General features: G+C 37.3%; 1 protein-coding gene across 3 annotated transcripts in view; it reads right to left on the bottom strand.

Moving 5' to 3' along the window:
- The window catches only part of ARHGAP5 (Rho GTPase activating protein 5), a 73,697-nt gene extending 49,437 nt beyond the window's left edge, over positions 1-24,260 (bottom strand). For 2 of the 3 annotated variants that reach the window (XM_069559469.1, XM_069559471.1), the window contains exons 1-2: positions 23,704-24,110; positions 7,507-11,394 (exon numbers count right to left, since the gene is read on the bottom strand). In XM_069559469.1, the coding sequence (XP_069415570.1) occupies positions 7,507-11,226 (3,720 nt within the window). In that variant the 5' untranslated portion in view covers positions 11,227-11,394; positions 23,704-24,110. Of the gene's footprint in view, positions 1-7,506; positions 11,395-23,703 lie in introns of all 3 variants that reach the window. The other variant, XM_069559470.1, reaches the window with a different exon arrangement.
- Between the last annotated feature and the right edge of the window lie 581 nt (positions 24,261-24,841).

The following is a 24,841-nucleotide window of genomic DNA, read 5'->3' as shown; positions in this document are numbered from 1 at the left end:
ACACAGACATATTTTCACATATTTCATTACTTTTGTATCTGGGATGAACAATTTCTAGATCAAGAGAAAATTCTTGTTACCACTGTTTGGCTTGACAGTATTTTCAAACTGGGCATTTTACTTAATAAAGACTGAGGTTCTAGAAGTCAGGAGTCTAATAATTCTAAACTTAAGATTTACTATTCTAAAGGATCTACCATGGTAATAGCTTGGTATCAATTCACTACTTACTAATAATAAATTAACATCTTCTGACTCAATATATAGATAACCCTTCCATTTTTTTTTTTTTTTTGAAGAAAACATACCTACTTTGGTATTCTTTCCTTAACAGGCTCTAAGCCCTAGTATAACAACTAAAGCAGCAGAATCTTCTAAGATACTGATAGAGGGGTTTTAGTAAGAAAACAGCAATAAAATAGAAAAAAATAATAATAATATAGATTGGAAGGAACATCTGAAAGTAAAATACCAGTTGGTAGTTACTAATAAAAATAAGTGAATGAAAAGATTCACAACCTGGAAACGACAGGAAAACAACTTTTAAAAAGGCTAAAAATGAAAAATCATTAGAATACCAGCTTATTCTAATGCACCACAAAATTCACCAAGTATTCTACTATTTACTATTTGAATCAAGAGGATAGCACCAAAATGGATACTGAAGAAAAGACAAGTACCTCAGTTCACTGCATGCACGTGTGAAAAACTGGCAATTTTATCAATATAATTCAAAATTTCTCACTTAGTTCATTCTCTTAAGCACTGTTTTACAAGCGCTCGTAAGTTACAAAATCAATTTAATAGATCACAACCAGCACCTATTTTTTCACTATAATAGGCTAGAAAATCAAAATAACTTATAAAGTAGGTATTGTTTTAGAAAATTTCCTTTACACAGATATACATGTGTAATGGGCCATGATTTAAGAAAATAATCCTTACAGATCTTTCCAAATCAAGAAATATCTTGCAGCTCTTGTTCCCACAACTAATACTAAACTCCTTTTGGGGTACAGAACAAAAGATAATTGAGCATAAAGCCATCTCTGATTGGCAGAAATGACAATTAAAGCCCACATTAGGACAATCAGGTCTTTGAGCCTCTTTTAAATGCCGCTAATACCCAAATGTTATGATTTTCCAGATGTCAAGGAACCTAAGAAAGTATTCCTAGACTATAGCTCCCATGCTGGAATCAAAGAACAAAGGTTAAGAGAATGAACTTTTCTCTTAGCGAGAAAATGAAAGTGCATAAACTTAGGATCAGAAATCACAGAATTCACCTAAGTGCAAAACTTAGGAGTATTTAATTTAAAAATGAGTCAGGAAAGTAATCCAGCAAATGGGACAGAGGACTATTCTAAAATACAGATGGGAGTATACTGGGATATTTCAGGCATGAAGCACATTATAATAGCATTCATTGAGCACTGCTACATGTCAAGCATTTGAAACACATAGTTCCAATTTCTATCACTATTACAAGGAAAATATTGTAATTTTTAATTTACAGGTGAGGCCATCAGCTAAGAAAGGGTATGTGATCTATGTTTACTCTCCCTACCTTTAAGGATCATCTCTGCTACCTGGCCATTCAACGTTGGTAGCTCTTCAAGGCTGTGTTAGACAACTGTATTCACTCTCCCTATGCCATTTCATCTACTGCCATGTCTGCTTCACTGTCTCCTAAATATGCATCTCCAACTCAGACCTCTTCTCTGAAGATCTGCAAATCTAAATGCCTACTTGACACCTCCACCTGAACTCTAACTTCTACCCCTCAACTCCAAACCTGGCAAATTTCCAATGCTCTATGTAAGGAACTTCCCTGGTGGCTCAGACGGTTAAGTGTCTGTCTAGGATGCGGGAGACCTGGGTTCAATCCCTGGGTCGGGAAGATCCCCTGGAGAAGGAAATGGCAATCCACTCCAGTACTACTGCCTGGAAAATCCCATGGACAGAGGAGCCTGGTAGGCTACAGTCCATGGGGTCGCAAGAGTCGGACACAACTGAGCGACTTCACTTCACGTAAGGAACAGCATTGTCACTGATTAAGCTGCACAAGCTAGAAACCAAGGTGGTATCTTTCCTCTCTCATTCATCGTCTTTACCCTTCCCTCATATATGCAATATATTCACCAAATCCACCCCATTCTATCTGTTGCCACCATTCTCCCTCCCGACTCCAACTATTCAAATCTTTCATCATGATTCACTTAGGCTACTGTAAATGCCTACTGGTCTTCCGTATCACTCAACCCATACTACACACTGAAACCAAGTGATTCCAGATTCACTAACTCTGTTCATTTCAATTTACTCTTAGGCTCAATAACAAAAAGTCCATCAGTACTAAAAAGGTCCGAGTCCAGTCCCCACTCTCAAATCTCTCCTTGTACCATTCTCTCCCACAGATCAGGTATCAGCCAACTATGACCTAGCGGACCAGTTTACCCTGTTGCCTGTTTTTTGAAAATAGCCATACTCACTCATTTACGTACTGTCCATGGCTGCTTTTGCACTGCAACAGTAAAACTGAGCAGTTATGATATAGGATGTACTACACCTTCAAAGTCTCATATATTTATTATTTAGCTCGTTACAGAAAGTTTGTCAACAACGGTTTTCGATCACTGACTAGTCACAGTGACCTCCGTTAAGAACATGCACATGTTCTATTCATTCAGGATTAAATATTCTTCCATCCACCCAACCACTCCCCTAGTTAAGTTCTATTCGTCTATCAGATCTAAAAAATGACAAGTCTCAGGGAAGCCTTTACTTACCCTGTAGACCAGTTTATCCTAATTCAGATTAGCCACATTTCAAGTGTTCAACAGCCTTAGGTAACTCGGAAGGACAGTTCTGAGTTAGAGGTCTGTATATTTGGGAGCTTTCTATTTTACTGGTCAATGTGACTGTCTCTATACCACACTGTGTTAAATACTAAAGTTCTACACAATTTGACAGAATAAGCACATATATCACCACTCCACCTCTGCGTTTCTTCTTCAGAAGTGTCCTAGCTGCTCAATATTTATATTTACTATTTACTCTTCCATATTTGTACTAGAATCTGTGTAAAATTTCTTGAAAAATCTTTTGACACTTTGAGTGAAACAACACAATCTAGAGATGTAGAGCCTGAAGAACAATAACTTCTTTATGACAAGCCACATTCAGGGACAGGAAGGCCAACAGCTCCCCGTTTATTTAGATACTTTTTAATGACTTAAAATAATGTTTTATGCTTTTCAACACAGAGGTTTGCACATTATGTTACAATTACTCCCAGGCAGTAGATAATCTGCTATGCTTTTGTAAATGGTGTCTTCTCTAATTATTTTTTCTAGTTATTTATTGCTGATGTATAGAGATGCAACTGACTTGATTACTGATGATATATGGAACTAACTCTGCTCTTTTATTTATAATTTATCTGTGGATCCTATTTGGCTTTTACATAGGCCAATCATATCATTAGCCACTAATGAAAATTTTGTTTCTTTCCAATACTCATGCTTTTATTATTTTTTCCTTATCTTTTTGCTTTAACTAGGATCTCTGTATAATATTGACTGGAAGTGGTGATATTATAAACATTCTATCTTGTTTCTGGGTGAAAAGGGAATTCATTTCCTTCATGAGGATGTTATTTAAAGTGATTTCACTTGTTTGCGTATTTATAGATACCTACTCTCAAGTAAGCTCTCATCTGTTCATAATTTATTTAGTAGCTTTCCACTAAATTAGTAGGAAGCTAATGAAAAAAATTTTATCAAGTAGTTTCTATATATTGTTGACTTTTTTTGTGTGCTTAAATACATCTAACAATCCCAACAAACTGTGGGTCAGTACCCTGTGTTCAAATACATGAATATACCTGCAGTGAATTACATGGATTTTTTTAAAATAAGACGAACAATGATTATATGTAGCCTCACACACCAGTTCAAGTAGGATTTTCCCAAGAACAGGGTAAATCAGATCATGCTGCCAAATTTCTACAAAAATTTTTTATTTTCAGAGGTTATGGATTTCAAAGTTGAAGTTAACGGTCTGTGGACTTGCAGTTTAAAATTTTTGCATGTGCACTCATAAGTAAAACGGGACTACAATTTTCCTTTCTTATATTATCATTGACTGGCTCTGGGACTAAGAATAGATAACTTCACAGAGAATGAATGAATTCTCTTACTCTATTTTCTGGATTTGTAGAACATTAGAATGACCTGTTCCTTAAAAAGTCTCCTGTAGAATTACCTGGGCCTGGTATTTTTGTGCTAAGATGTAACTACTACTTCAACTTATTTAACAGTTACAGGATTATTCTAAGCTTTCTTGTCATGGACTTCAACTTTGCTTAACTTCCAAATTTATTGATCTAAATTGTTGACAGTATTTTCTACTATCTTACTAATCTGCTGCTGCTGCTAAGTCACTTCAGTTGTGTCTGACTCTGTGTGACCCCATAGACGGCAGCCCACCAGGCTCCCCCGTCCCTGGGATTCTCCAGGCAACAACACCAGAGTGAGTTGCCATTTCCTTCTCCAATGCATGAAAGTGAAAAGTGAAAGTGAAGTCACTCAGTCGTGCCCAACTCTTAGCGACCCCATGGACTGCAGCCCACCAGGCTCCTCTGAACATGGGATTTTCCAGGCAAGAGTACTGGAGTGGGGTAACATTGCTTGCTCCACTTGTTAATCTGATCTATCTGTAATTATATTCCCCTTTTCACTCTCAGGGTTTACACCTTCTCTTTTTACCTGATCTTGCCAGATTTTTGTCTATGTTTCTAGTCTTTTCATATAATAAAACTTTTTAGTTTTGTTGATTTCTCATTTGGTCTCTGTACTCATCACTTCAAAACTGAATATGTACATCAGCCTCCTAGCTAGACTACCTGATGTCAATTTCCTCCTATCTGGAATCTCAAGTATAAAACAATTTTCTTACTGCTTAGGCCCTGCTTAACTAACTGCTTTTGGATTTGAACTAGCTCTTCAGTTTAGCAGACTCATAAGTTTCAGTTCAGTTGCTCAGTTGTGTCCAACTCTTTGTGACCCTGAGGACTGCAGCACACCAGGCCTCCCTGCCCATCACCAACTCCCTATAAAGGCAATGATATTGCACAATACCTTCAACTGGGACAGTTTCCTATTGTATCTTAACTTGCCTAGACACAATCTTACACCTCTGTACAAATGACTTCCCCCTCTTAAAGTATCTTTTCTTCTTCCTAAAAACCAATCAAAATACTCAAACCTGGTGATTTACCTTTTTCATGAAGTTTTGTGACCCTAACTCTATACCCCTATGGTGATCTTTCATCTTGTGTTCACTTAATATATGTATCTGACAGTATTATCACAAAATAATGTATATACTTTTTTATTTAATCAATTTACCACATGCCAAGCACTATTTCAGAGAAGGCAATGGCACCCCACTCTAGTACTCTTGCCTGGAAAATCTCATGGACCGAGAAGCCTGGTAGGCTGCAGTTCATGGGGTCGCGAAGAGTCGGACACAACTGAGTGACTTCCCTTTCACTTTTTACTTTCATGCACTGGAGAAGGAAATGGCAACCCATTCCGTGTTCCTGCCTGGAGCCTGGTGGGCTGCCGTCTATGGGGTCACACAGAGTCGGACACGACTGAAGTGACTTAGCAGCAGCAAGCACTATTTTAAATAACTATGAACGTATTTCTCATAGGGAAATATGTTTACTTCCATCTTCCTTGAAAGGAGTATACAGAAGTTACACAGCTAGTAAGCTGATTCAAATCCTAGCACTCTGGCTTTAGATCATGTGCTCTTAACTATTACACTATGCTTCCCTACAGTGCTCTAGTATTACTCTTCTACCACTGTTCCAAAAACAGGGTACTGTCTTTCAAACTAACATTTAAGCTTTTTTAGGGATGCGCATCTTTAATTCTTTTATATCCTTCAACAGCTTTTTGTACAGACTTAAGCATTCAGCAGGTTTTTAGTGAATGCTCACTAAACTGAAACAGAAGACAACTTACTCAAGTCCAGCTTACACAATGAAAACAATTTCCAGGCAAACAAAAGCTGCACTAAAATGCTCCAGCTTTTCTGTAATGCTTAAAGGAAAAATACCATGGATAACTATGATATAAATAGTTAGTCCTGGAGACATCCAAGGCACTTCACTGTACACATATAATACAAAGCCCTAAAGTATAACTGCAGCATGAAACTATATAAAGCTGCACTGTAACCTATGTTTATCTTTTTAAGAACAGAGGTTCAGGGGGCACTCTTTCTGCCCCCTTCTGATGCCTATGTCAGAAGCTTTCTCTATCTCCTTTATATTTTAATAAAACTTTATTACACAAAAAAAAAAAAAAGAACAGAGGTTCAAACATTTAAGCGACATTTATGTTTAAGGTTAAACACTGAAGGATTAAAAAATCACTTATAGATCTAAAAGCTTCCAAAATATCAGGTTTTCCAATTCTCTTTAAGTTCAAGTATTGTAACACAATGAATCTAAAATTTAAAGCAATGTTATATAGGCATGTCTTGGAGATAATACAGGTTGAGTTCCAGACCACTGCCTAAAAACAAATATCACAATAAAGTGAATCACACAAATTCTTTGGTTTCCCAGTGCATATAAAAATTACATGTACACTATATGGCAGTCTATTAAGTGTACAACAGTATTATGCCTTAAAAAAAAACAATGTATGTACATCAATTTTAAAATGTAGCTAAAATGTGTTAATCATTATTTGAGCCTTCAGTGAGTTGTAATCTTTTTGCAATAGTAACATCAAAAATCACTGACCACTGTAACAAATACTATAATAATTTTAACATTTAGAATATTTTGAGAATTACCAAAATGTAACACAAAAGCAAGTAAGAAGTAAGAAAATGCTACTGGAAAAATGGTGCTATGAAGCCTTGATCATTGCAGGGTTGTCACAAACCTTTAATTTGTAAAAAATGCAGTATTTGGGAAGCGCAAAAAGCAAAGCGCAAGAAAACAATATATCAAATATGCCAACATATCAAATTAATGTATTTATGTCAACAAATCAAGCTGCAAAACTGCTAAGTCTAAAGGGAAAAACAGACAAATAGGATGCTTACAAACAGAGAAAATGAACAAAAGCATTTTATATCTAAGTTTCTGTAGAAAGAATCTACATATTCACCTAGAATTTTTATGCTGAAGAATACAAAATCAAACTCCCACCCCAAATAAGCTTTTTGCTGTTCGGTTGCCCAGTCATGTCTGACTCTGCGAAATAAATAAGTTAAAGCACAAGTAAATAAAATGAAGTAACAAAAAATAATCAATCCTCACAAAATACTCAGAAAATTAAAAAGAGCTGCCAATTACACTTACTAAATAACAACAGCCTAACTTCTCACTGACGTCAAATCCATTATCTTAAAAAAATAATTTTTTAAAAGTCAAAACAAACATCTTTAGAAACATTATGAACCATAAATTAAACTTACTTTTTTGTCTTCTTTCACTTTGTGGGTTTTCTTCTTCATTTTCTTATCATCTAACTCTTGATCTGAAGTGATTGCAGGATTATCGATACCACCTTTCCAAGTTTCAACAGGAGAAAGAAGTGGATCTTCCTCACTTCCACGATGTCTTCCTTTTCTTTTCGTTTTAGAAGTAGTGAAAGCCTCATCATCACTTGCATCTGAATGTGTTCTTCTGTAATATGACTTGGCTTTACTAAACAGGGTTTTAGATTTATATTTGTATTTTGAAGGCCTCCGTTCTCCATGACTTTTCGAGGTTCTATCAGAAAATCCATTTTCTTCATCTCCTTGGGTGTTATTTACAAATGAGTTTCTAATTTTAATAACACGATTCTGACTGTCATCTGGGACAACGTATATCTCATCAGAATAGCCCTTCTGTTTGAAAATTGTGTCCATGGGTTCTGAATAGTTATCTGAAGGATCCATATCTTCGGGATGTGCCAAAGGCACCCGAGAAGTCTGTTTTCTTGGATTTTTACCAATACCAGCTTCAATTGTTTTTAAAAGGTTTGGATCCAATTTCTTCACGTTTGTCTTCGGTGCAACTGGTTTAGGTTTAATAGGTGGAGGCACTTTATGGTTGCGTTCATGGTCATGACAATTCGGGGTGCTGTGAATAGGGTATTCATTTCCTTCCAAATCTAATCTATATCTGGATCGGTCACTAGGTGTTGGAAGCAGCTGTACATCATCCCCAATTGGACTATAAGGAGGTGGTGCTTCTGTATCATCATCTGAATCGGGGTAGTTGTTGTAGGGAAAACAGTCTCTGGGAGATGGCAGGAAAACATCTTCACTCTGATGGGTTGATTCCCTTGTACTATCAGATAAATAGGAATTTTCTATCATATTTTTTTTCTCTAGAACATCACTGAAAAACAGTGTAAAGACCTCAGTTTGCCGATGATACTGAGATAAAGAATACAATGCTGTAAATTTAGCAGAGATCTCAGTTGCAATGTGTTCTCCTTCAGTCATTAACTCCTTGATGGCCTCATTTTCAAAAAAGTCTGCTTGGCTATCAGTAACTGCCACCAGTTGTACAGGGATGGTGTCTTGAACCTCTGACAGAAATGCTCGAAGCATTCCCATTGATGCTTTCCGTTTGGCAGAATACACTAGTATATAACCATGAACCAGTTCATCTTTCCTTACTCCAATTGAGGAATGGTATGATAATATTGTGATCTGTATTCGCCTCCTTTTTTCACCAATGATTTTATCAAGCATTAGGGAATTATTCTGTCCAGCTTGGGCAGCACTACAAGAATGAGAATCAAGGAAGGGTGAAAGAATAAGATCCACACTAAATGGATCACCACACATGGCACACATGACAATTCTCAAGTCAGCTTCTGATACATCCTTATTGGTGGGAACTGGGCTCACCACATCTAAATTATGTTTAACAGATTCTAATACTCCTCTTAGAGCTTGCTTTATTTGGGTTTCATTAAATTTACGAGGATATGTACCACCAGGTACATCTACAAAAGGACATTGTAACTTGTTTGCCAACTGTTGCCCTTGATGCCTGAGAATTGGTAGATTCTTACTAATAGAATCTCTCTGATTAGCCAAAATTAATGTAAATGGAAGGTTGGCCATATACTTATCTTTTCTGATCTGAGAAGCTTCAGTTCTTATTTTTCCAATAAATTCCCCAATAAAATTCAGTGACTCAATGGAATTAAATACACAAAAGCACCCATGTGGTTTAAAGGCAGCAGTCCACAACTGACTTAAAAAGTAAGGCGACTTGGCATCAACAGGCCGAAGATCAAGTTCATAAATTTTTCCATCTAAGGCATACTCATCGTCAGTGGATTGTGTCCTTATCTCATTTGCTAGCTCTTGGGCAAGGCCATCTTTCCCTAAAATGAAAAGGTTAACTTTATCTATATTGGTGCTATCATGATACAACCGTAAGCGACCATGATCCAACTGCAAAAGACTACTGGCAAGTAACTGCTCTACTTTAATGTCTGTACAGTTTTGGCCACTAAGACACGTTTCTTTAGTGGGATGATAAACAAATCCTATATGCTTAAGTAGAAGAGACTCCCTATCCGGTGCAAGTTTCTGTAAAGCTTTATATCTAGGTTCTTCACTCAAAACTGTATGAATTTCACTCATTTTATCTGAACTAGGTGTTGCATTAAGATCTAAATCATAAAAAAGTTCAGAATGTTCAAAAAGCATTTCCTGAAACTCTTCTTTGGCTTTTTCAACTATTTCTCGCTGATGCCTACCATACACCTCTTTGCTATCAGCCTCAGTGATGTATTTGAAGGCTTCATCCTCCATTACAAAGCACATAACTTCCTCCCACGGTTGCCCAGGTGAAATAAACTGAATTTTTTCCAAAGTCTTCTTGAATTTTTCCTTCATTTCTACCCTCCTCTTCTCTGATATTAGATGCTGTACATGGTTCTGATAGACTTTTTCAGCTTCTAAAGTGCTCAGGAGGTCAAACGGGATCCGTCTATCATTAATTTTATCTATATGGTCAGTTTCATCCCAAGGTGTTTTTTCTAGCACCACAAAACATAACTGAAAATCTGCTCTCTTTTCCATTAACTTCAAAGCTTCTGACCAATTCAAATGTTCAATCTCTTCCAGATTTGGCAAAAGAGTGTTAAAAGCTCTCGGTAAAGTATTTATATATTCTTCTCTCCTTTTTCTTATATGTTCCTGTTTAAGCTGTTCTATGTGTTTTGAGAATGTATTTCTAGCCTTTCTTGTTCCCTCTAAGTTGATGTATTCTTCATAATCAGGATGATTTTTCAACTTGTTACTAACAGTTTTCCAAGTTGCATGATAATCTCTCACAGTCTGTACAAGTTTCTCAAACTTATCTGTTGCTGTGACAACAAGTTGTCTCTGTGTTTTATAAGCATCCAGATAGGGAATAATTTTAGGCTTGCCACGAGTTTTATCCAACATTTGTACCAGTGCAGTGAAACATGTCTCAATGTTGACGTTAAATCGTGCTGATGTTTCCACTACAAGAAGGTTCTTTTTGTTTGAAGCAAATGCCTGAACTTCTCTAAGATAATGATCCACACATTCATCACATTTAGTTGCTGCTATTATTACAGGTTTTTTTGATTTTGATAGCTGGACAAAAAGGTTATTCACAAATTTAAGTTGATCATCAAACTTCCTATTGCATCCCTGACTTACGTCAATGCACAATAAAAATCCATCTACATTGAGCTTCCCTTCAGGCATTTGCTTCTGTTCGAAGTCTTGCTCCAAGCCTAGTTGATCAGTGCAAATGTACATTAGTTTTTCTGCTGACTGCAATTTAGAGGCAGCTGCACGCTTTATATATGGTTGCAAATTCGTACTCCGATGAGGCAAGAAAGTCTGGTCATCAATGAACTCAGTTTGTTCGATGACATGAATTTTGCACTCTACTCCATCTTCACCACTTTGCGTTATGTCACCCCAGTACAAAAAATGATCATTGTTTACTACTCGTCCTCCAAAGTCAATGGTGCTAAGCACAGAAGTATGTTCTGGATAATATTCATCAGCTTTTGAGCGTACAAATCTATTGCACAAACAAGACTTTCCAACTCCACAGTTACCTTTGTCTTTTTCAGTCCCAGAGAGTCCAACTACACTGATGGTATAGGACGGGGGGCGAGGCTCTTTGTTTTTTGCCATCATAACTCTCTTGTCATGTCTCTACATTCATAAAGATAACCAGATATACTTCTCATTTTGAAAATAAAATCATCTCAAAATACAGATCCCACATTTCAGAACTACATTTGGTTCTTTGTATTTCCCTCATTTCTGTGCAGAAAGGTCTTCAAGATCATATGGATCATCTTCCTAGAAAGAGAAAAAGGACAAATCTTAGTCATGAATTATACATGCTGAACTACATACACATTAAAGATGTTTATAATAAAGCACCAGACAAGTTAACGATGTCACAGTATTTTAAGAAATCACCAAAGACAGTTTATGATTTACTGTTAAAAGTGCAAAATGACCTCAAAATTTAAGGCAAATCTAACAACTAAAAAAACTAAATACAAATTTTAATGTGATTTTACAAACTTTAAAATGAAACCCTATTAACCAAATATGCATTTTGTTTCTAGTTCTTCCCTTCCCTCAATTTTCCTGTCTTCTCTGTCTGGAGGCTATGTTTGATAATAACTAAAACAAACTAGTTGCCTTAACAACTCTCCACAACTTAAAAAACTATCTGCTTTCTATTACATGGTTCCTCAAACCTTATTCCCTAAAATGGAATTTCATGTGAATTTAGCAAGATCTTCGAATTTTTAAAAGTCTTATGCAATCTATCAAATATTATATAAAAAACCAATTAAATATATTCATATACATAAACAAGAAAATGGAAGAAAAATGAACAGTTAATACAAATCATTACAGTGATTAACTGGATCAACACTTCTCAAACTAAGGACCAATTTTTATTTCATACACACAAGTCAATTTTTAAAAACAATGAAATTTTTAATCTGAATGAAATCTTTTAAGAAAATGTATGTCCCAATTTCTTATTAGATTCAAGACACAAAAAAATTACTGCCAAACTGTTTCTAAATGTTCTTGATTCCTGCATTTATTTCCTCTCAGAGTATTTACAAAAAGCTCACAGATCATATTTTGAGTAGCACAAAGCTCAAGAGTTTAAAGATTATATATCTGAGACAATCTTTTAGAATTATTTGATATAAAAACAACAACAAATAACCTATAAGACTTGCATGCAATTTAATTCAGGTTATCTGTGTGGAAACAATGAATTAGTCTCTTATAATGGTTTTATTTGGAGACTCTTCACATTCTTTTGATGTTTAACTAAAAGCAATACATAATTTCTACCATACCAAATTTCACAAGGAAAATATCCAGTCATGTACATCAACATATATGAAAAATATCTTCAATCCAGACAAAATAAAAGATCATAAAGACCATGAGGGAAAAACAAATAAAAGGTCAGAAAATAACCACTGTTTGCCCCAAATATGTGGTTTCTCCACTACCCTCAAAATTGCAAGTAAATATCTATTAAGATTATAGTCCACATCTGCTATACTAATGGTAAAAAGAAATTATTCTTGCAATTTAAAATTCTGACTAATATTTCTAATACAATAATATTTTAAAATAAAATCTCAAGACTTATTCTTGTATTCTCTAAGTTTATCCTAGCAACCTCAATGAAATACTAATTTTAAATGTATCAGCCACCAAACACTCAAGCAAAATATTAGGTTCACTTTTGTAATATAATATTGAAGCACCAAAATCAGTAGTAGAAAACCATGAATAAATGGAAATGACTTCAAATTAAATTCCTAACATTTATGAGTTTACAACAACAGTAAAACCCTAAATCTTTTGAGACATGGTTCCCCCATGTATAAAATGGAGCTGCCTATCTAAACAGATTTAAGAACCAAGTTTTTCTTTGTTAATGTTAAATGCAAAGAAAAAATGCTTAATAAATATTAAGTTCTGTTTTTAAGATTTGATTGTTGGAATCAAGGAAGCTGTTGAAGATTTATAAAAAAAAAAAAAATGACGTGTTCAGGCTGGTGATTTACCAGTATTTATCTGAGAGCAGTACATACAATAACTAGCAGTGTAAGAAATTAGGGCAGTCCCACTCAATCCTATTAACTCTCTTTTATCAAGTAAAAAAAATTTTAAAACTTAATGTGATCAAACTGAATATTTGCACTGAACATCAAGTTTAACATTCTTTACTTAAACTACAGAAAACAACAATTGGGCTACTTAATGGATATTTACTGAAAAGAAAACACTGAACTAACTGGATAAAAAAGTTATAAAGAGCAATAAAAAGGGAAATTAGTTTCTGAAAATAGCATAGTGATTCCATAACAAATAGTTAAAAAAAAAACAACCTGCAAACAGCAGAATACAAAGTCTATCTTTCTTTCTTACTAGACAGGTGAAAAATTGCAGACGATATCCTTTTAAATGTACACCAAAAGAAAACATAACCAGCGATTACTTTGGGGAATTTTTACATTGAATTCTACAAACACCAGAACTACGCAGAGCTCTTGATTAACTCTGGTGGACAAACATCTATTCTGAAAATTAAGAGCAATTCAAAGCAGTGAAAGACTGTTCCCTGCTTTCCAGTTTAAAACTGGAAACACAAAATTTTCAATAGAGAAGTAACAGTATGTTATATGGACCTGAGTATTGTGGAAAATTTTCAACTACAAATCTAATCCTTATCATAACGGTTATATCTTGGTTAATATTTTTTACAAATACTTATCCAAACACATTAAAAGAATCATTCATGCTCTCCTAAAGCATAAACCTCAGAAGACTGAGATACTTTTCTATCTAAAGTTATCCAGCATAAAAGTCAAAATAAAAACACTACCACAAAATGAATTTTTAAAGTTTCAGAAAGAAAAAGCCCTTAAACGTAAGGTGAATGGAAGCATGAAGTCATCATCCTTTTATCAATCACTGAAAACTAGGCTTTTTATTTAATTGAGAAATAAAACTCTTATTGTATTGACAAATTTTCAGTACTAAGGCTTTGACACATCCTAATTAGTGGCAGTCTCTGACTTACAAATATTAAAGTTCAAATTAAAAACAAGGTAGCTTTGTGTGACATGTGTGGTTTAGAGACCAAATTCACAGTAAACTACCACTAAGACACAGTGAAGAACATCCATGTTCCTTCTACTAACAATGTTCTCAGACAGGCTACCTGCTGGCCTTTTGAAGTCAGATCCAGAGTTTTTGTCATGAGTCACCATATAGTGATTATCTGGTGAGAAAATTCACTTATCTAGAGGTAGGAAAGAATGCTGGACAAATAAATAGTTGCTATCTCCAACTTTTCACCAGAGCAGTGCCTTCTTTATCTGACTTACAGGTTTACTTAACTCAGAAGCTTTAGTTTAAAAGTATTTTCAGATTTTAAAAAAGTTTGAGAAACCCTAGACTAGAAAACTACTGTCATCTTGTCCTAGAAAAGATTTTGTCATGTGAGTGAGTATGGTATAACTACCTCAAGGAAGAAAGCTATACTTTCTGTACAAGTTTATAAGGAAATTTACTTTCAGACACTTGGATAGTTTATGTAATTAATCTACTGGCCCTCACTATTCAAGTCAAAATTGCACTCCATTAACTAACCAAGGTAGTTTTTCTTCTGTACTGAGAAAAAAAGAATGCCTTTTTAAAATTTCCCACTAATAAGCTAATGGCCAATGTCTATAGGCAGGCTGTTAGATTCAATTTGAAAACCCCAAGTATTTTTTAGTGGTTAATCCTTGACTATGTCGATCTAGACATAGCTTTTCTATTTTTGACATAACTTAATCTTTGTAAAAAAAAATATATAGAAACCAAGATAAAAAGCAATAATGACCTACTCAAAGTTATAGGGCTGAATCTCTTGATGACCAACCTTTACCTTCTTAAGCATTGTCACTGTTGTTTACTAAGTCATGTCCAACTCTTTTGCAACCCCATGCACTGTAGCTTACCAAGCTCCTCTGTCCATGGGATTTCCCAGGCAAGAATACTGCAGTGGGCTGCCATTTCCTTCCTTCTCCAGGAGATCTTCCTGACCCAGGGATTCAACCATGTCTCTAGCACCAGCAGGCAGGTTCTTTACCACTGAGCCACTAGGGAAGCCCTTCTTAAGCATTAGTGCTACTTGTAATAACCTGCAATGTAATTTCTCCTCCTGCCTTTAAGATTATCCTATAAACTTTCAAGGAAATGTTTAGAATAAGTATCTGTACAGAAATTAATGACAATGTATAATCTTAAAGTTGGACACCTGTGCTGACATGAAGCTATCTCTACAACTAAGTTTTGAAATGTTTTAAGTCATTCAAACACAACACGATCCTTTTAATGGAGTTTTAATAACATGAGGTGGCTTTCTGCAAAAATAAAAAAATTCTTTTTTAAAGTTCTATAAGGAATCTAGCCAACTGAAAGATTCTTAGTAATTCTGGATTTAAACTAAATTTTGTAACTTTTCACAAACCTCTTGCACTCATGAATTAATAAAAAGTTTATTTAAAAAAATATTTTACACTTCCAAGTTACTACATGCTGTCAGGAAATTCCAGCTGGCCTCATCTTCAAAACACATTCAGAAATCACTGCTTTTCACTACCTTTATTGCTGTAAGTCTGATCTCATTCCATTCTCATCTCTGGCTCTTCATTACTCCAAAGGCTTCTCAACTAATTTCTCTGCTTCCACTCCTGCTCCTCTTCCTCAGTCTGTTCACAGAGCAGCAAGACTATTTCTTTTAGAACATACATCAGACCCTCCCTTTCTTGAGGTTAAAACTCTCCTGTGGCTCCAAAGAAAGTAAAAGTGAAGTTTTTTCAATGGCTTACTACAAGATCTACCTTCTCTAACCATATCTTATTCTCTGACCTATTCCCATTTTATTCTCCTCATTCCTCATTCTATTCCAGTCATAGTGAAGAATCCTGAACAAGCTAAACATGTTCCTACTTTTGCCCTTACTTTCCCTATCAATCTCCAAATTCCCCTTTGCTTATCCTAATTTACAACTTTATTATTTGTCATTAACTCTATCCCTCTCCCCTCCCCATTCTAGGTTTAAAAAAGATGTACAAATGCACAAATCTGTTCATTCCATCATCATATTCCAAGAGCCCCAAATAGTCCTTCCCACATAGTAGCTATTCAATAAATGTATGAAGCCTAATAAATACTACAATCAAATGTTCTTAATTCCCTGGTTAAAAAAAAATAAAAAGTAAAGCATGTTAGGCTTACTAAATAAGTGCTACAATTTATTAACCTAAAAGATATCATAAAGCTATTTATGGAGAAAATATACATATATTCAAGGTTCCAAAATTTTGTCAAAATTTAAGCTATCAGAATAAAAACTATGGTCTATAATAATGTACAGGTATACCTTGGAGATACTGCATGTTTGGTTGCAGACACCACAAAAAAGCAAATACACAATAAAGTGAGTCACACAAATTTTTTGGTTTCTCAATGCATATGAAAGTTTACACTATACTGTAGTTTATTAACTGTGCTTCCATTATGTCTGTATGTACATATCTTAATCAAAAAATAACACTGTTGGAAAAATGGCATCTATACACTTGGTCTACACAAGGTTGCCAAAAACTTTCAATGTGCAAACCCTCAGGATCTGCAAAGCACAATAAAACAAAGTATGCCTGTATTCAGTCAGAATAATCACCTAGTTTTTATTTTTGACACTAACATTTTTTAAATCACAAACATTTACTACAGAAAAGTACATTTCAAAGGCCTAATTACACAGAAGCAGCTTTGTAATTACATTCTTTTTTTCTAATTAAAAAAAAGTATTTATTTTTGGCTACGCTGAGTCTTTGATGCTTCACAGGTTTTTCTCTAGTCACAGAGAGTAGGGGCAATCCTCCAATTTTTGTGTGCAGGCTTCTTGTTACAGCGGCTTCCTTTGTTGCGGAGCACAGGCTCTAAGGCACACAAAGTTTCAGTAGTCACAGCTCCTGGGCTCTAGAACACAGGTTTAACAGTAGTGGCACCCGGGCTTAGCTGCTCTGCACCATGTGGGATCTTCCCAGACCAGGGAGGATTCTTTACCACTGAGTCACCAGGGAAGCCCTGCTCCATCTTTTTTTAGGTCAAATAAAGAAAATATCCCTTAAGTAAACAAATATTCAAGACAGAAGACAGATTCAAGCCCAAAGATGATCATATATTCCACAATCTTAGATAAACTTACCTAGAAAAGTTTTAGAGTAAAAATATCAACTGTATACTAAAAGATGAATGCAGCATAATATTGCCTATTTCATAATATACTTTTCTTAAGTATATCTCAATACAAACTTACGCTATAAAAATTAGAAGAGAAAATGAGAAAGCCATTTTAACATATAAAAGAGAGTTAAGTAAACAACGTTAATGCCTATAGGAGAGTCAATCATATTCCGTATTTTCTTTAAGGTGAAAGCATACAACCTTAAGGTTGAAAGGAATGCTAAAGTCATATTCCCATAAATTAGCTTTTGTGGAAGCGTATCTTGGTAGGATCCAGGATAAAGCGTTAGGATGGAGATTTTTTATTTTTTAACCACATTTCCAGCACTCAGATCAGCGCCTGACATACATGGAAGATCAAGTATTTGATGACTAAATGAATCAATCTTCAAACTCAGATTCTGGAAAATCTTGAAGTCACATTCAGAGTCACAATTAACAAAAATCACATACTATTTATTATGGATCCATAAGGTACAGCATTGCAGAATATTCTAATATAAAAAGTCCAGTTCTCCCTCCAAGACCTTTAGTCTGCTCATTAATAGAAATAATGGGTTTATAAACATTAAGCCTGAAGGGTACTTCAGAAGGGTCTCAGTATGCAGCAGTCTGGGATCTCTCCAAACTCTACTCAGCAAAGGTAATTCTGCTTTTTACCCATTTTTATCTTTTGATATTTCAAGTATTTATTGTTTGAAAAAGTTTCACTGTAGAACATAATGGTGTAAACTATTCCCAAACAGATTTACTGCCAATCCTATTTTTAAGCCACATTTTCCTCTAACAACATGTCTCTGAGAATATGGTATCGAAGTTATTCTCAGCCCTTCCTAGTCCATTTCTTTACTCTGCGGTGAAAACAGAAGACTCATGGGTCACCTCATTTACATCAACCTATGTAAACAACCCATTAAATATATACTGTACTTAGCTACTATTTGCTTAGCTTTATGGCAGAAGTTTAGATAGGGTGGTCAGGGAGGGTGGTCTGACTAAGCCAGGGAGCTATGAATATACTCCCTTCCAGGGTCCAAGTTCTTTTTTCTCACTTTGGAGAATGGAGACATGAGGGGAAGGGCATAATTTGCCATTCATTATTGTGATGCTACACAGAAGGGAAAACAAACTACAATTTTTTACTTCTGGGAACATTAAGTGGTCAAATAAAAATCTCAAAAAAGGGTATAGACTAAAAAGGAGGTATGGATTTTTTTAAAAAAGGCTGAAAATCACTGCCCACTCTTTAACAAGTACTACAGATGGGGAGACATAGGCAATGTGATACACTATAAGACTGATAAATGTAATGAGAACTCAAAGAAATGAAAGATCAGTACAAATTAGAATAGGTCAGGGCTTTGAAAACTTTTTCTGTGAAAGGTCAAACAATAAATACTACAAGCCACAGATAATATTTACACAAATGATCATTATAGACAATGAAATCAGAATTCCATGTAATTTTCACATATTACAAAATATTATTCAAAATTGTTTCCCCAACCATTTCAAAATGTAAAAAGCAATTAAACAAAAACAAGCAGCAGACTGGACTGTGCTCACAGACTATAGTCTGCAGACTCCTGCAATAGATTTAAGGATTTGAGTAAACTCTGAAAAAGACACTGGCTTTGGATTTTAAAAAGTCCTTCCTGGTATGTGATTAGTGTGGAGTGGCTGAATACAGTTGCCATGTTAGAAAGTAGAAACTTACTTATTTCTGAAGATATGTCTATGGAAGGTCTTCAAGGGCAAATAGGAGTTAGACCTTGTAGTGAGCAATAAGAAACCATTCTAAATTAGAAGTGAAATACAAAATTGGATTTGGAGGGGCACAGTGCCTAAGAGATGGGCAAACACTAGAGGCTCGAAAGCACCTGAACTATCACAGAACTGAAAAGAGCCATTCAAGACAAAGACTTTGGTGACTGGCTACTAGATAAAGGAAATAAAAGACAAATGAGTCAAGTTTCTTAAAGAAAAACTAATCAGTCTCAGCAACAGATGGTGCTAACACTTGAGTTTCAGGTGATAGTATTACCAACACAAGTGAAAACACAGAAATGAAATGAGGTAAAGTCAAGATTAGTAACATCAACTTCAAGATCACAAACTTGAGAAAATAATTTAAGAGACCATTTGATGTGATACCCTTTGTAACAAGCACTCCAAGAGTTATAAACTTAGACAGTAAAGTAGAAATCTGGATCTTTGTCTGTCCTTCCCTTTAACAGTCAACCAAAACAAAAATAAAGAAGAAAATAAAGAGAGATATTATCTTGGTTCTAAAAAGGCAAGTATAGAAAGAAATATAAAATGCTGGATCACAATACTGAATAGGAAGAAAATGAACAAACTGTATACCCTATTAGAAGGCAAAGAATCAGTTTTCCAAGGCTGTTTGACAATGCCAAATATAGTTAACAAAGATAGGAATGCAGAGATAATTTATTTCCCCATTATTCCTTCTATTAATCTTGTGTTAATATTTTCCCCCAAATCCTTCAATTTGCCTTACAATGTACAAACTGAGTTTGCACATTTTTACCTTACATTCCTCCCCCACCCCACCCCCAGCCCCGGTTAATTTATCCACACAAGGAGTTATGCTGTGGGTCCACAATGTCATTAACTTAATGTCTTTTTTTTCTCACTTATCCCAATCCTGCAACTTCAAAACGATATCTCCTTTATCTAAATTTCTTTACACCGATTTTTAAATCAATATGTACTGCTTTGTATATGGCTCCTCTACTGTGTTAACTGGCATTTATTCCTAAATTGTCAAGCACCAAAGCTCCACACCAAAGCTGTAAGCTCTGTTAAGAGAGCAACATTTCCTGTATCACTCTAATGCCTAGGTGCACAATAAAATATTGGTCAGGGATAATAAAAAAACTAAATCTAACATGAAGCTAGCAAAATGAAAATTCATTTTTCCATTTACTCTTCGTGATGAAAAGCTTGAAAATCTAACCAAATGGAAACATACTAGTCATTATTTTAATCCAAAAATTACAGTTATGCATAACTTTTCCCCAATAGTTTTAAGGAGTAAAATACAGACATGACCAAATATTAACAACCTATTTTATCTGACTGCAAATCTAAGGAATTGTGGACAATCTCCAAAATACAGAGAAAACAAAACAAAAACTTTTTGTCTCTCTTACTTTCAAAGTTCTACTTGCAGTCAAAACATTCAAATTCAAATGCTTCTTCTGTAAAGGTTTCCCAAAGAGGCTCTGATAAACAGTGGTTCTCTTTTCCATATTTCTTAGTACTTGTAACCATCAATATTTATTACCGTAAAGTTACTACTGCTTCAACTATAGCTTGAGCTACATTATTTCTAACTTATCTTGATACCCCTAAGGCCAGGCACATAAGTGCCGAATGAAGTTAATCTGAATTAATGAATACAAACTGGACGCTTTCAAACAAATTTTAATACAGATGATTTCTTTTTTCAAAGGAATCCTTGTATTTAGAAAGAATACTTTTAATAGACAAAAATAAAAGCTGCCCTGGTTTCTAAGGGTGAGATATCAGAGGAAGTCTCAAAGCATCCAGCAAAAATCCATAAGGGATCCAAGGAACAGAATTTGAAAACCAATTAAAGTTCATACCTAAAACTCTAAGCAGTGAACTAGTATTTTTGTTTTCCTAGTTTGAGAAAATTATCAACAACCTTCACTTAAACAAATAGGAGCTTGATTACTCAAGTCACCAAATAATGGAACACTTTACAAACTTTCTTCACAGTTCTTTGCAAAACCAAACTCCCATGGTGTACCCCAAATGTATTTTACAAACATCCTTTAGAAACACAAATGTTACTAAAATGGAACACCATACAACACTTCTTGAGTCAACTATATTATCTGCATACTTTCTGGGTATGCAAAGAAAAAATCAGTCCAAACAAATTTCAAAAATAATATTTATGGAAACTTAATTGTGACAAAACATTCTGCAGCTACTAAGAAAATCCCGATTATGCCATTTCATGTTTAAGAACTGAATACTAAAAGCAACACCTGTGATAAGTACCATTAATGATGAAAAAGTAAAAGTTTAGTAGTTTTCCTGAGAAATGACTTTTTCCTCAATGTAAAAGTGAGTTACAAAATATTATTCTAATCTGTACCACAACTTTAATTCCAAAAAAAGAATGCAGATACAATATTTTATTCCTTAAAAAATCTTAACTTTCAAGGTCGAAATAATTTTCTCCAAGAGTTAAGTGTACAGATTAAATCAGCCTTTCAAACAGAAAAAGAGAGGGGTGGGGTCCTGGTTTCAAAACATTTAGGATAAGTACTATGTGACAGAATTAAGACCTTACTTGCAATACAATTTCTAAAGTGCTAAAGTAATTTAAATGTGGGGGAGGAGTGCTAAAAAACTGATAAAGATATCAGAATTCTGTGACAATTCTTGGATATCCAAGTGTAACACACCCCATTCCCCAATGCTCTTATAATTAATGTACAAAGAATGGTAAAATGCTGAAGTGGGTTAAAAAAAATGTAGCCTACACATGACAACAAACTGAACTGCTCTAATTTCTGCTTTAAGTCAATTAGATCAGTAGTGCTATTTCTTGAAAGTTAAATGCACAGATATACCCAGATTTTCAGTCATGTATGTTTAATCACATGCTCCAAGGCCTATGCAAGTTTTTGGTAATCTGCATTTACCAGTGTCTTCCTCTGATGGACTATAGATACAAGAAACGTGGGTCAATTTCAAAGAACAGATGAAAGAGCCAAAAATGAAAAAGCAATTTAAAATGGAAGCGAAACCTTAATCTGAAAACTCCCTAGTAGGTTACCGGTATGGGCAGTACGTCTATTTAAGAATACGAAAAAATACAGTTTCATCACATTAAAAATAAACCGGAATTGACAGTACTTCCAAACACATTTTATTAACATATTTTCCTCAACCAAATACTTTTCTGAAGCGTTGAATCCAGATCAAATTTTTGTTAAAAGAACCATCTTAAGTGCAGATTTAGAGAAATAGTCCCTGAAATGAATGAGAACATCAATGGAAATAAACACTTATTAATACATTCAAATTGAATACTGGTTTTGGAATTTAAGTGGAGTCGGCAAACCCCGCCCTCCCAACACCTGTAGAAGACTGCATAAGAAAAGATCAGTAAACATAGCGACGCATTTCACTGTTTCATACCTGAACACTTTAAAAGAAAATGATGCCGTTTCCTACCAATTACAAATGCAAAAGCAAATTACCGATGGAAATTTAAACTTAAAAACGCGCGTACACACCATCTGTATGCCTCTTTTGGTCTATACTTATAACATTCGAATTCCATATATTAAACGTGGGCCCAAACTGGATTTCTATTATATTGTAAAAGCATAACCATCTTCCTTACAACTTTCTCGGAATTTTACTAAAAGTCCTGATAGTTTGCCTAGACGTCCGAGCACCTTTCAGCCTCAGCTACACCCTGAGCCTCCACCTCACTTGCATTTCTAATAACGCTGGAGAGGGAGGGAGAGAGGGAGTGAGTGTATTTATGTGTGGATAAGTGCGCGCGCGCTCCCGCGCAGTTCCCCACCCCCACCCCGATACTTTTCTTCAGTGGAAACAGGGAGAATCTAGAGGTTATTCTAGCGAAAACTCAATTTCAAAGCCTCAACCCGGCCGCAGCCAACCCTTAGGGCTCTGTGTTTTGGTTGCGCAGTGCAACTTCTCACATCCTACCCCGAGCTTTAGGAGCAGACAAGAAATTGGTGAACAGAACCCAGGGTCCGGGGGAAGCTAGGGGGAAAAAGTGAAAGGGCCGATCCCCCAGAAAGGCGCTCAAGTTTGCAATGAAGACTGCGTCTCCGCGAATATGCGCCCACCCTACCTCTCCCCTTCCAGGTGGAACTCGTTAACAGCAGCCGCCTGGCTAATAGACACCGCCACCTTCCTCCCCCACGCACCATCCGAGACCAGGGCAAGTGAGGGCGGCGGGCTGGAGCGGACTCCGGCCACCACCAGGCCTCCGCCGACCCCTGCCCCATCACCTGTGGGGAAAGCGCCCCCTCCCCCGGCCTCTCTGCCCTTCACGCCGCCCGTCTCCCCCCAACGGCAGCCGCTCCCCGCCCCGGCCTGCGAGGACAGAGCGCGGCGCCGGGCTCCCCTCCGCGGCGGCGGGGCCCCAGCCCCTTGAACTGGTTACAACCGGCGGCGGCGACCGAGCGGGGCAGTGGGCGGCAGGAGGGTTCCCGGCGGGGAGGGGGCTAACGGGCAGGCCCAGAGGAGCGGGGAGTCGCAAGGTCCTACCTAACACCGTCGGTCTCCTCCGTCTCCTCCTCAACGGCAGCGGCCCCGGTGGTGGCGGCGGCAGCGACATTCCTGGGGAGCGCTCCCGCCGCCGCCTCCTCCTCCACTCTCTGCTCGCCTCTCTTCCCTGGCGCGCTCACCGAGCGCCGCGTCCCTTCAGCCACCTCCCCCAGCCCGCCCCAACACACACGCCCCGAAACCTCAAGCCCTACGGCTCCCGAGGCCGGGTAACCCACCCTCCCTCCCGCCCCGCCACCAGCGGCGGCCCCGTCCCTCCCCCCTTCCCCGGCGCCCGCCGCCGCGCCGGGCTCAGTAATGGCGGCCACTCGGGCTCCCTCGCGCTGACGGATCTCTCCCTCTCTCCCGAACTTTACCTCAGCATCTCTCCCGGCGCGCACCGCCGGAACGCACACGCGCGCGCGCGCGCTGCCACACACCCGGCCGGGGGCGGAGCGGCGGCGCAACCTCGACGGGGCGCGCGCGCGCGCACCCGCACCGTCCTCCCCACAATCCCCCGCCCCCGCCGCCCTCACCTCGCGACGCCTCCCGCGCCGCGCGCCCGGCTGGGCCCCGCCCCTGCCCTCGTCTCCCGGGAGCCTGGGAAGGCGCGAGCGCCGGAGCCGGAGGGAGGGAGCGAGCGCGCGGGGCCGTGTTCTCGCTCGCGTCCCGGCTCCCCCATTGGCTTCTGCCCCTCCCCCTTCTTCCTCCGCCTTTCCCATCCATTGGTTCCCTCTCCTACTCCATTCCTTCTCACCTTTTCCCTTTTACCCATTGGCGTGAATATTTTTCCTCTGCTTTCCCCTTTCTCCGTATTCTGCTCCTCCTCCGTCCCATCCTCCACGCTTTAGAAGCTGCCGACCATGCAGCTCTGAGCACTGTCGTCTCCGAACCTTCCCTGCTTTCTCCCTTTCCTTCTGTTCCGGTTTCTGGCCGTAACTGGGAGCAAACCACAATACTGCAAAGGGACCTGATATTGTGTTAGCCGTTACAAAACATCGCATGGGCACTGAATGATTCTCGATAAATCAGCCTACGCTGTCTGAGTATTAAAGAATTCAAGAGAGGAAAATATATGCACCAAGCTCGTTCCCGGGGACATGCTCCCGCGTGTGCAGCCAGTTTCCTGCCTGGGATCGCT

The sequence above is a fragment of the Ovis canadensis genome, chromosome 18 (genome assembly GCF_042477335.2).
Source record: "Ovis canadensis isolate MfBH-ARS-UI-01 breed Bighorn chromosome 18, ARS-UI_OviCan_v2, whole genome shotgun sequence".
Lineage (NCBI taxonomy): Eukaryota > Metazoa > Chordata > Mammalia > Artiodactyla > Bovidae > Ovis > Ovis canadensis.
This window is presented reverse-complemented; position numbering and strand designations above follow the sequence as displayed.